The 13,752-nt window shown below is 41.9% G+C and overlaps 1 protein-coding gene across 1 annotated transcript in view; it reads left to right on the top strand.

Annotated features, from left to right (window-relative positions):
• Positions 1-973: 973 nt before the first annotated feature.
• LOC127029288 (zinc finger protein 462-like) overlaps positions 974-13,752 on the top strand; it is a gene marked incomplete at its 5' end in the record, with an annotated part of 29,396 nt that continues 16,617 nt past the window's right edge. Inside the window, 3 exons of the mRNA XM_050914855.1 lie at positions 974-1,235; positions 4,267-4,403; positions 11,917-12,140. Of these exons, the coding sequence (XP_050770812.1) occupies positions 974-1,235; positions 4,267-4,403; positions 11,917-12,140 (623 nt within the window). The remainder of the gene's footprint in view (positions 1,236-4,266; positions 4,404-11,916; positions 12,141-13,752) is intronic.

Here is a 13,752-nt window from a genome sequence, read left to right as displayed (position 1 = left end):
CCGATCCTGTTCTGCCGACTGAGCAGACTTCGTACCATCCCTCCTGCCCAGACAAACTGTTATGACAGATGGAGCCCAAAGTCATGGACTGAATGAACTCAACAGACATTTTATAGGGATGGCCCATAGACTGCGGGAATGATATCTGTGTGTATATATTAAAAGACAGGAAAAGTGGTGGTGATTAATTGGAAATGTATCAGAAAGTGTGGGATCTGGGCATGACGTAAATGGTATAGAATAAGGGGTGGATACTGTCCTGGTTTCAGCTGGGATAGAGTTAATTATTTTCTTCCTAGTAGCTGGTACAGTGCTGTGTTTTGGATTTAGTGTGAGAATGATGTTGATAACACTCTGATGTTTTAGTTGTTGCTAAGTAGTGCTTATCCTAAGTTAAGGATTTATCAGTTTCCTATGCTCTGCCAGCAAGCAGGTGTGCAAGAAGCTGGGAGGGAGCATGGCCAGGGCAGCTGATCTGAACTAGCCAAAGGGATACCATAGAACGTCATGCCCAGTATATAAACGGGGGGGAGTTGGTCGGGGGAGGCAGATCACTGCTCGGGCATCGGTCAGCGGGTGGTGAGCAATTGCATTGTGCATCACTTGTCTTGGGTTTTATTTCTATCTCTTTCTGTTCTATTCCTTTTCATTACAATTATTATTATTATATTTTATTTTATTTTATTTTATTTTAGTTATTAAACCGTTCTTAGCTCAACCCACAAGTTTTACTCTTTTTTTTGATTCTCCTCCCCATCCTACTGGGAGCAGGGAGGAGTGAGGGAGCTGCTGCATGGTGCTTAGTTGCTGGCTGGGGTTAAACCACGACAACATTGTAGAATACAAATCAGGTTAGATGAAGAAATGTTAATCCACTTATGTCTTCAGAAGGCTGCTGGCTGGAGCAGGCCTGGAATCTTTAAATTTCATTGACCCACCTGGAATGACAACTTCTTTCTCTCTTTCTTTTTAGACTCTTCATACTCGGAACCTCCTGATGTTCAGCAACAGTTGAACCACTACCAGTCTGCAGCTCTGGCCAGGAACAATAACGTCAGCCGAATCCCACTTTCGGGGAGTGCTGCAGGAGTGGAAAAAACAGAAGCTATCCTTAGCTGTGAATTTTGTGAATTCTCCTCGGGTTACATACAGAGCATTCGACGTCATTACCGTGACAAGCATGGAGGGAAGAAACTCTTCAAGTGCAAAGATTGTGCCTTTTATACAGGCTTTAAGTAAGTATTGTGCAAAACAAATAAACTGAACTTCTAATGGGATTTTTTTAGCACTTCAAAAGACTTCTGAAATCTTTGTGAGAACTGGCTGTAGCTGAGACACATGACCAGTGGTGACCAGGGAGAGAAACTTAGGAAATGCCATACCAGATCACAGCAGCATCCATATAATTATTTTTCTTCATTCCTACAACAGCCTGTACCATCTGCTGAAGAGAAAATCATGAGAAACACTTGCAGTAGGCTGTACTCACTACAGTAAATAGTACAAGGAGTGGGGTTTTTTTCCTCCTCACAATTTGTAATTAGATGTTGGTCCTCACCATCAAGTATGAGGAGTTTCTCTCCAAAAATAAGGCATATTTTTGGAGCAATTAGCATGAAGCATGGGGCAGTCAAATGTTCTAGGTAGATTATAGAATTTCTATTCCCTCTATGAAGAAAGCTCTCATAATCCCTACCCCAACACACCCCACACCCCCCCGCAATTTATCTGGCTGAAATATAAAGCATACTCCGAAGTGCCTGATAGCATATAGAAACATTTCAGCAAATCCAATTAAACATTGCAAAATTTAAAGTTTCAGGTGTGTGTGTTTAGCCATGTTCCCTAAGGAAAAAAGGTTTATGCAGTCCAACTCCTGACTCCACACAGGGCAACCTAAAAGTTAAACCATATATCTAAGAGCGTTGTCCAAACGCTTCTTGAACACCAACAGGCTTGGGGCCGTGACCACGTCCCTGGGGAGCTTGTTCCAGTGCTTGACCACCCTCTCAGTGAAGAACTTTTTCCTAATATCCAATCTGAACTTCCCCTGACTCAGCTTTAAGCCATTCCCTCGTGTCCTATCACCGGACACCAGCGAGAAGAGATCAGCACCTCCCTCTCTGCTCCCCCTCATGAGGAAGTTGTAGACAGCAATGAGGTCACCCCTCAGTCTCCTCTTCTTTAAGCTGAACAAACCTAGTATCCTCAGCCTCTCCTCATAAGTCATGCCCTCTAGTCCTTTCACCATCTTTGTTGCCCTCCTTTGGACACATTCTAATATTTTTATATTATTCTTATATTGTGGACCCCAAAACTGCACACAGTACTCGAGGTGAGGCTGCACCAATGCTGAGTATAGTGGGACAATCACTTCTTTTGACTGGTTAGCTATACTGTGCTCAATGCACCCCAGGATACAGTTGGCCCTTTTGGCTGCCAGGGCATGTTGTTGACTCATATTGAGCTTACCATCAACCAAAACCCCCAGATCCCTTTCTGCAGGGCTGCACTCCAGCCTCTTGTCCCCCAATCTATACATACATGCAGGATTACACCGTCCCAGGTGCAGAATCCGGCATTTGTCCTTGTTAAATTTCATACGATTGGTGATTGCCCAGGGCTCTAATCTATCAAGATCTCTCTGTAAGGTCTCCCTACCCTCGAGGGAATCAACAGCTGCTCCTAATTTAGTATCATTGGCAAACTTAGTGTGCACTCAACTCCCGTGTCCAGGTCATTGATAAAAACACTGAGGAGAACTGGCCCTAAAATTGAGCCCTGGGGAACTCCACTAGTGACTGGCCACCAGCCAGATGTTACCCCATTTACTACAACTCTTTGAGCCTGACCCTTCAGCCAATTGTTCACCCATTGTATTGTGTACATGTCTAGCTGTATGCTGGACATTAGACATGAGAGACCTCATACAAGAGCAGCCTCAAGTTATACATCCATAAGGGATCAGGCTTTGTTGCTTCAGCTCCTTGCCAGTTACATGGCATAACTTGCTGTTTAATTCCAGATTACTATTACTATTGCTGCTCCAGATTATTATTTGTTTTAAGCATTTCCAACTCTTGACAGGTCCAATGTATCTTTTCACATTTTCCTATTGCCCTTTTCTCCTACCAGGATTAAACAAAATTGCCTTAAATCAAGCTGTAATTACATATGTTCATAGTTACATAGAGTTGTGTTCATTATTGTGATGTCTCAAACTTTCTGGGATTAAGTCTTTCCTCTTTAAATGTACAACATACACACGTGAGCTCTCTTTAAAAAAACAACTTCCAGTCACCATAGAGAATTAAACACACAAAAGCATCCACTGAAGTTGATAAAAACTCACCTATTGGCTTCAATGACCATTGGATCAGGCCCAAAGCCAGTTGTGTTAGCAAGTTGTTTTGTGTTCAAGCTAACAAACTTGGAGAACTTTCAAAGGGGCTTTAAATTCTGTAATTTAATGCAGCCAGCAGCTTCGCTCTTGCAAGCTTTAGCACTACCCCAGGAAAAAAAATGACCTAATTCCCCCAAGTTTACAAACATCTCTCATTTTAGTACTTACCTTGTGGCTTGATAGGTGCATAGTTAATTTCCTCTGCACGTATGTCTCTTGTATCTTTTAAGTATGCAGCTAATGGTATGAGATTTGTTGTGCAAAAGTACTGTTCATTTGTGGAGTATTCTCAGTCTTGCATTTTCAGATCCTCATAATTGAGGCTTTCAAACTTATCAACTTGGTGTCAAACTTACTGTAGGTGCAAGTCTATTTCATATGTCGAATCTGAACATTTCAGCTGTTGTGAGGCTAGTCCTACAAAGAGAGAGGTTGTTGAGGATTTTTTTTTTTTCGATCAGAAATAAGTTTTTTTTCACCCTTCAAAGTCTAGGACAGTTGAAAGGATTTTACTCAACTTGCTAAAATGTCTCTCTTTGCCAAAGGCAAGCAAATAATGAGCACAAAAGTTGGAAATACTTTTGCCATCTTAACTATAGCAATGTGAAAATAGAGCAATCACTGCAAAAGAATATCTTGTGCAGAATGTGTGTTCAGTTACTTAGGGATATGAGCCTTCAAATACCTATGCTCATGTGATATCCATGTGAGTAGTCCTGCTGAAATGCCATGTGGCTTTATGAAGAGAAGGCTGAGTGGTATCTGTACCATTTTATACAACACTTCTGTAACAGAGCTGTGACACTTCAGCGTTCCATACACACCTCTTCTGACTGCTTCCATGTCTCCCTCCCATTTCACAGATCTGCTTTTACTATGCACATGGAAGCTGGACATTCGGCAGTTCCTGAGGAAGGACCCAAAGACCTTCGTTGTCCTCTTTGCCTATATCACACCAAATACAAATGTAACATGATTGATCATATAGTTCTGCACAGAGGTAAAGATGTCCCTGTATATATCTATATCTGACAAAGAGAATGCTGAACAGAACACCACTCTTTCAGATTGATCCACTAAGTTTTTTCTCTGTATGTGAGCTCAGATATGTTGAATAGATCAGGCCTAAGTACATCTTACTTCTTTTCTGTGAAATATAAAGTTTACCAATGTAGAAGTGGGACAGATTTAAAATTCTTTTTAAGCTTTTCCTCTAGAGAGGTCAACAGTTGTCAAGTACCTATTTAGCAAGAATTTAATTTACTACTCTACCTAGGCCAAGGTTGTTTCCTATTTGTGTTTCTAAAGTGCTCGCTATCATAAACACTGTGGTAGGATGTATCAATTAACTCTAGAGGCTTAAAAATATCCCTTGACTGCTTGCTTGAAATTTCTCTCTTCATAACATCTTCCTCACCCATTCTTAGGAACAAGACAAAAATTAGAATGTTTATTTTTTTCTCCCCCCCCCCCCTTTTTTTTCTTTTAATTCAGCTAAAAGCAGGATTAGGGATTCTATTAACTACAGGCAAGCTCAGAAGAGACATCTTTTGTGGCACTCTGGGCTGAGATTCCTGCTGTTGTGGGTTAACCCCAGTGGGCAGCTAAGTCCCACACAGCCGCTTGCTCACTCCCCCTCCAGTGGGATTGGGGAGAGAATTGGAAGGGTAAAAGTGAGAAAACTCGTGGGTTGAGATACAGTTTAATAGGGAAAGCAAAAGCTGCACGTGCAAGCAAAGCAAAACAAGGAATTCATTCACTACTTCCCATCGGCAGGCTGATGTTTACAGCCATCTACAGGAAAGCAGGGCTTCATCTTGCATAATGGATACTTGGGAAGACAAATGCCATAACTCCGAATGTCCCCCCCTTCCTTCTTCTTCCCAAACCTTTTATTGCTGAGCGTGACATCATATGGTATGGAATATCCCTATGGTCAGTTGGGGTCAGCTGTTCTGGCTGTGTCCCCTCCCAGCTTCTTGTGCACCCCCAGCCTGCTCGCTGGCGAGAGGCAGTGTGAGGAGCAGAAAAGGCCTTGACTCTGTGTAAGCACTGCTCAGCAATGGCTAAAACATCCCTGTATTATCAACACTGTTTTCAGCACCAATCCAAAACATAGCTCCATACTAGTTACTATGAAGAAAATTAACTCCATCCCAGCCAGACCCAGTACACCTACACAGCTATCACACTTAATGCTTGTAGGTCTGTTGGCTGCCAAAATTCAAACCTGTGTGTTGGGATAGTACTCTGCCTGCTTGCAGGTTGGGCAGAGTTTTTGAGTATTGTATTGCTGGTGAGCAAACACGTTTCACATGCCATCTTTTCCTTGGAGGAGCTTCTGGTGTTGCAACCACTGTCATAATCCCTTGTAGCAAACCACTTTTCAGTGCTGCTTATTTAGAGTCCTTCCTGTACCAAAGCAGTGAAGTAGATGTATATCATTCAAATTTCTTTCTGCTGTAAAGGCTATTTTGAAGGAGCATTTGAGAAAAAGGCTAAGGACTGTTCAAGGACCCAAAAGGCATATAACAAAGCTGTCTTAGTAAGTGTAAGGGTTCAAGAGTTGCTTTTACTTAGGTGCAAGCTTGTCCTTGAAGGTATCATAGTGTTGTATTTTGTCCAGCTCTAGGACATGCTCCAGGATTACTCCTCTGGAGAAAAGGTGGGTTGGGGGGGAGGGGGGGGCAGGGAACACAAACCCTGGGGCTCTAAATACTGGCTTAGGCACATCTTGTGAGATAGTGTTCTCTGGTTTGTGGTTGTGCCCAAGATCAAGTGGAGAAGGTCTGACAGTTCAAATGCAAATAAACAGAGAGGAAGATCTTGCTGGGCCTAGTTAGGCAAACTTCCAGCAAAAGTAGACAATGCTAAGAATGTTGAGATGCAACAGTGGAGTAGCACTTCATGGGTTCAAGCAGTTGTGCTGGCTTTACAGAGCTGTTTCTGACCAAATGCTAGGAAGCAGGGGTGGTTACCCCCTGAATATGTGACACCGGATCTGTTCTTTTGTATAGCTGTAGCTTCAGTTGCACAAAGCACCCTTGAGTCCTTGTGCTGCTGAATCAAAACTGTAGTAGGAAGGGATGTGATTATACACTCACTGGAGTGTTGGGGGAGGTAAAACAGAATAAAGGCTTTAATGCAAATAAAAAATTAGCCTTTTAAAGAGTTTTATAGGCCCCTGAGGGAAGGGCAAGGATTTTTCTCAGGCATGCAGCACCCAGACTGTAAAGGAATTAAGGTCCTTTCTTAAAATTTTTCTTTCTGGTGTATATATCCAGATTAAAACCTATTGTCGTGTCTAATTGGGGCAGCTAAAGCAGAGGATTTTGATGGGGTTTAATGTGCACAGAAAGAAGGTGCTGCTGTGGAGACAGGACTGAGGGATGTTGCACAGTCTCAGATAGCCTTCCTTACTTGTAGCCATTTGGATTGATAAAACAAAGTCTCAAGCTGTGATCTAAGTACATTTGTTCTCCAGGTAGAGGAAGCAGTACATTGTATAAAGTCAGAAGATTGAAGGTTTTGATCCATTTTCTGTATTATCTTCTCTCCTATGCAAAAATACCTCCAGCAAAGCAAGAAAACAGTTATAGATCTCTAACTTACATTATAGCTTTCAAAATGGTGGCATCCCAAGTCCCTGATTTGGCAGCATGCAGTTGAAATGAAGACTATTTGCCTCTTAGTGAATAGCTACAGAAGTTGATTCTTACCGAGCTACAACATTATTAAGTGTTATGGCCAGCAGGATGTTGCCAGTTTGCCACAGAGCCTTCTGTCATGTGTCACCTACTCTGCTCAATCAGCTCCTCAGAGTGATTTAACTTTGATTCATAGAATCATAGAAAAGTCTACATTGGAAGGGACTTCTGGAGATCATCTGGTCCAACCATCTGTTGGAAGCATGACCTTAGATTAGGTTATCCAGGGCCCTGTCAAGCCAAGTCTTGAATATTTCTAGCAAGGGAGATTCCATTTCTTCTCTGGATAACCTATTCCAATGTTTAATTGTTTTCATAGTGAAGAATTTTCTTATATTCAGATGGAATTGCCCCTGAAGCAACTTGTGCCCATTGCCTCTTGTCCTGTCACCACACATCCTTATGAAGGGAGTACCTCCATCTTCCCTATAACTACCTTTTAAGGATTGGTTTGCCTTCATTGTTACCAGGGCACACTGCTGTCTCATATTCAGCTTGCTGCCCACCAGAATCCCCAAGTACTTTACAGCAGTTCCACCCCAACCAGTTAGACCCCAGCCTGTACTGCTGCTTGGGATTATTCTGTTCCAGGTGCAGGACTTGACATTTATCTTTGTTAAACCTCAATCAATTCTTGTTGGCCCAGTCTTCCAGCCAGTTGAGGTCTGTGTAAGGTTGCTCTTCCTTCTGGTGTATCTACCTCTCCCCCCCAGTTTGGTGTCATCTGCAAGCTTGGTGAGGGTGTATTCAATACTGTCATACAGATCATTTATAAAGATATTGAATAGTACCAGACCCAGAATCAACCTCTGAGGAACTCCACTCATGACTAGCTGCCAGTCTGACTTTTCTTACCTCAAAAGGTGGTAGTTAATGGCTCAGTTTAGCCATTTTTCTACACATCTTGTGGTCCATCTTTCCAGTCCAAATCTTGCCAGCTTGTCAACAAGGGTGTTGTTGGAGACCATGTCAAAGATCGTGCTAAAAATCAAGGTAGGTGATGTCCACAGTTCTCCTCTCATCCACTGAGCAAGTTATTTCGTCATAGAAGGCAGTCCGATTGGTCAAGCACAATTCATCCTTTGTGGGCTGAAGCAGGGAGTGAGTATGGAAATTACAAAGTCAGTAGCTACTTTACAGGTAAACAATGAGAAGAGATTTGACTCTTGAGTTCCTCTTGGCCTTCATAACAGGCAAATCTTGTGAGCTCTTGAAAGTTCCATAATGGAGACTGAACTCCTGCTCCATGCCCAGCAGAGCTGTTGGCCTTTCATTTAGTCCAGGCAGTGCAATTAGTTTTTATTATCCTTTCCAGCAAATTTTCCCATCATGAAATGCCTTGATATTTTTCCAGCATTGAACGCAACCCACCAAGATCAATAGTAGAGCTCCTTGTTTATAATCCTCAAGGCATTTGTTTTTTAGTAATTATTTTACTTTTTTTTTCTTCGTATAAATAATTGTTTTGACCTTCCATTTCATAGAACTGTCATCTGTTTCTCTGGAATAGTAAACTTTCATATATAAGGGCTTTAGAGTGTTAACGCTTTTTTTTTTCCATGTTGTGAGCAAAACATATGCCTGCTTTGACTTTACATACTATAAATATTTAGTGCATTAATTGCTTTTCTATTTAATCTCAGATCTGTATTACAAATAGCCCAAATGTTTCAGTCTAAAGCAGTGATTAAATTTCTTCAGAGATTATGGGGGGGGGGGGGGGGCAGAGGTCCCCTTAGTCCTTTTGCTAAACTGTTCCACAGCATGTCATCTTTTTACAGTGCATACATGGTAGCCTTTGTGGGCACTGCTGAACTTTAATAAAATTTGTGTACAGAAGCCAAAGCTAAGTTTCATGATTTCTGGATAGGACTCACCATTTGTTGCAATTTTGCCAGTTGCTCAGATACAATAAGTGTATAAATGAGTAGCCAAATATAGAGAAGGGGGGGGAAGGTGATGAGAGACGGCTATTAAAGTGGTCACGTTACCAAAGACTTAGACAATTTGATGAAGGGCCCCTTTGTGTAAACTTTGTACAGCTAGAGCAAGCAGGCTTGCATACCAGAGATGAGCAAGTCTGCGTACCAAGGACAAGTAGGCCTACATACCAAAGTTTAGCAAGTAACAATATGTGATAAAAGGGCAAGATGTTCCTCAGTATCGGTATTGTACCCCCTGGCTCTGCTGACTGAATTACAAAATGAGCCAAACCCGGAGAAGTCCTTTGTAACTAGGGGAAAGGTAAAAGCGGCAGGGGGAAGCACGACCACCGACTCAATTCAAGACCGAAGAAACTTGCCCCCCCACACCCGTAAGGAGCATGCATGCTAATGAGTGAAATGTTTATCACTAGCCAATAAGTATAAACTTATGCGTGTTTTTACTAATTGTTACAAATTAGATAACTGGATATAAACCCTGTAATTTTTGTATGCGGCATGCACGTTAGGTGGAGTGATCCCCCGTGCATCCAGTGCTGTAATAAAGAGAATGCCTGCTTCTTAATGCTACATTGGTGTTAAGAGGTTTATTCCCAATTTTGGTGACAGTCAGAGATTATTGGAGCATCACCTTGCTAAATATGATGTTTTAAATTCAAATCACTTTGCAATTTTTAAGTTATTTGTTAGGATAAAGCTCACTGACATGAATACATGCACTTTTAAGTTTTAAGTCATTACTGTCATGGAGCAGCAAGGGCCAGCTGCTCCCCAAGGTCCAGGGAGTAGAGGAGGATAACATGGACAGTAGGGGTGGAGCGTTGCTGGCCAGGGCCCAGCCCCACAATACCGGAGCAAGGCAAGCAGGGCAGACCCAGAGATGATGGCCAGGTTCTACCAAGAGTCCAGATCATCAGGCAAATTTGCAGTGATGATACAGATCCAAGATCAAGCCAGAAAGTGAAACCACAGGTGAGAACCAGATCCAGTGATTGCCAAGCAGGTCCATGGTGATAAGGCAAGTCCAAGATCAGGCTGGGAAGTCAGTCTATGTTGTGTTGTTGCCTGTGATTTGGCAGGTGTGGGGGGGGTGATTGTCAGTGAGATGATGGGTTTTACTGATATGAATTAGGATGGTGCATTGCTCCAAAGTGGTGGATAAAACCTTTTATACCATCCGCTACTTTAGTGTTTTTTAAAATATGTTTCATGTGCTAGAGAAAAATCTAATTTTCAAATGCTTTTCTCTTTTAAAAACTTTTTGTTGAAACTTTTTGCTTTTAAAAACAAGTTACCTTATTTCAGTGAATTCAATTGCACAGAGCTGTAAATACCTTTTAAAATATTCTTTTTATGCATTCAAAATCACAGCTTTAACTCCTGTTATCTCTTAGAGCATGTGCACCCCCGTCCCTTTTCCCACTTGACCCTGAATGGACACAACTTAGCATTTTTTTGCAACAACTTCTTTAGCTGGAGAGGAACCACAGGTTTTCAGGGTCTCACTCAGATATAGCTTTGGGGAAAACTTCCACTTTTTAAAGTGCACAAAGAGAAAGTTCTGAGGTAGGAAAACTTCCATGTTCAAAAAAAGGGGAGGATAGGGAGGAGAACAAACTGAGGAGGGTAGAATATTTAGATGGGCTGTGGAAAATTAGGCTCATGAGCAGTGGGGGTTATGCATTGGCCAAAGACAAATGGATGAATTCTGTAGCTCTTGCCTCCCTATAGAAATTATAAGAGATGTGTCAATGCACACAAGTCCCCTACCCTTCATGTTTACCCTCTAAGAATCAGGCCTGGGATTATTTTTGTTTGTTTGTTTGTTTGTTTGTTTGTTTTAAGATATCATTAATGATGACCTTCATGAGGAAGATCAAACTCTTCCTTTAATTTGCAGTCCATAAGGAATAATAGTACTACATTTCAGTGTTCTACTTCAAAAGGACAGTTGAGTAACAAAAGCTGTAGTGAAGATCTTCTGGTGACCCTCTGCTGAAAGGTCAAATTTGGGATTTCCCCTGCATGCACAGCTCAGAGAACCACAGTGGATGAATGTTGCACACATCAGGATTCTGGCTCTATAGAAAGACTGAAATTAATTGTGCTGCCCTATTAAAAGTTTGTGTTTTGCATGAGAGGAAGGAAGTAGAGAGTTTAATAACTCAGTGAGAGCATTTTCAATACATGCTTGTAGCATAATCAGAATTGTGGGAAGCATGAAATTAAGTATGTGTGGATTTTGAATCTTAACTATTAAAAAGCTGAGGGTGTATTGAAATTTTATGCCCCTGGCTGATCTCTGCACAACCACCTTCAGGAGAAGACACTGCTGCACACGACCTCTCACTCCCACAGTGAGTAGCATTAAATGTGATGGTGAGAATACCAGCTCTGATCATCAGAAGCTGGGAGGGTGATGTATTGGGAATCACCCTACATGCTCCCTGTTTATTACAGTTCTAGCACCTTTTACTGGCTTCTGTCATGTATTGAACCAGAATGGAACTTGGTCTGACTGATTTATGTCTGCTTTTATATTCCTAGGCTCTGCTACTCTGTCTCACAAATCTGCCCCAACATTCTTATCTGCCCCAAATCTCTTCTTCCCATCCTGTTCACCTAATGAGTGGTTACATTTGTAAGGACATCTGCATTTGTAGTCATGGAGGATTAACTCTGTCTGTATAGAAAGGGAATTTTCTTGTATTTCTTTGTTGGTCCAGTTTTAGCTCGGTAGGTGGATTGCATACACAAATAGCAGATCCTGTTTCTTGCGTGGGTGGTATGTTAAAAGCTGTTGACACATTGCCTGATGGGTTTTTTTTCTTAAAACTTAATAAACATTCCCCTCTCCCCACAGAAGAGCGGGTTGTTCCCATTGAAGTTTGCCGTTCCAAACTGTCAAAATACTTGCAGGGAGTTGTTTTCCGCTGTGATAAGTGTACCTTTACCTGCTCCAGTGATGAGAGTTTGCAGCAACACATAGAGAAGCACAATGAACTTAAACCTTACAAATGTCAACTCTGCTACTATGAGACCAAACACACAGAGGAGCTGGACACTCATCTTCGAGATGAGCACAAGGTAACATCCAAAGGGATTTAATTTGTAACAATATCTACTTCTTGCAAATGCTATATCTAGTTTATTTGCATGTCCACTCTGAATAGCCAACCCGCATTTTTTTTCCAAAATTTGGAGAAGGCTCCTGTGCTGGACTTCAATTTCTCTCAAGTTCTGTATTTTTTCAGAAATTCAAGATTGTGGGTTTCTAAAGCTGTTGAGATTGACCAGAATTCACTGACTATTGAATGTAGAGTATGATTATCTGGAAAAAGCATTTGTATGTATTGTGAGATTTTTTTTTTTTTTAAGTTATGAAACAACATTAAGGCTGTGTGATTCGGACACTAAGACACAGGAGCTTCCAAAGCGTAAGATTGCTCTGGCAACTTGGGCAAAGTGACATGCCATGCATATTTTAATAACACAAGTCAGTACATTCCAGTTTACATTTAACAAGGGAAAAATAGAAGCTTGTTATACTTACTGCTTAAGTTAAGGCTGCTTTGGTGTTTGTGTGGAACCTTCTGAGTGCAGACCTGATCCATACTTGGAGAAGTCACTAGAAAGCTTTCCACAGACTTCTGTCTGCTTTGGATTTCTGTAGTTCTCAGCTGTGTTGCTGTGAGAGTAGCAAAATTCTATAACTGAAGCATGTTTACAGAGTATTTTTTTTGTCATTTTGTGGGGAGGGAACTCATTGAATCCAACTATCAGGAGCTGAGCTGCCTGATTCTCACTAAAAACTTGTTCACACTTTGTTGACTGAACAACATTTCGCGCCCCCCCCCCCCAAAAATTTGACAAAATGAGTGTCAAAAGTACCAGCAAAACTGACTGCATTTTAAAAATGAACACTGTGAACATGTTGGCTTGGTATGCTCCTTTATTGCTCCTTATTGCTACTTGAGAATGTTTCCACAGTTTAACTGGGATCTGAGATGTTGCACATTTCCCAGTGACCACAGCAAGGGTCCTAGGAGATCCAAGAAGCACTATTCCCCACCCCTCTGACTGAGTGCATCAAGCTGGGAAGATTTTCCCTCTACTTGGGTCTCCCTTCTCTCCAATAAAAACCTGAAGTGGTTACTCCCAGTAGTAAGGGTTATTTTCCCCCTATCTTTCTTTAATCATTTCTAAACCTTATCTGGCTAATTTGTGCCCACTCTCTGGGCTTAAGTGCACGATTGGCTTACTGCATCTTAAAGAGTTTCTGTGCATGAGCTGAGTCACAGTAAGTACCATGCATGTGGCCTTTGCTTAAATCTAATAGGTAACTTGTTAAGTCAGAGCACCTCAACACAGCTGTCAGTTCTAGGAACATGATACTAACACACTGCTGTATTTAGGGTAGCTTGCTATTTGCTGATATGCCACCGTGTGGTGGGTTGATCTTGGCTGGCAGGGAGAGGCCCACCCAGTCACTCTCTCACTCCCCCTCCTCAAACAGGACAGGGGGAGTGTTGTGGGTTAACCCCAGTGGGCAGCTAAACCCCACACAGCCGCTCGCTCACTCCCCCTCCAGTGGGATGGGGGAGAGAATTGGAAGGGTAAAATTAAGAAAACTCGTGGGTTGAGATAAAGACAGTTTAATAGGGAAAGCAAAAGCCACACGCACAAGCAAAGCAAAATA

The sequence above is a fragment of the Gymnogyps californianus genome, unplaced genomic scaffold (assembly GCF_018139145.2).
Source record: "Gymnogyps californianus isolate 813 unplaced genomic scaffold, ASM1813914v2 HiC_scaffold_94, whole genome shotgun sequence".
NCBI classification, from domain to species: Eukaryota; Metazoa; Chordata; class Aves; order Accipitriformes; family Cathartidae; genus Gymnogyps; species Gymnogyps californianus.
The sequence above is the reverse complement of the archived record's forward strand: the minus strand, read 5'-3'. Positions and strand labels throughout refer to the sequence as shown.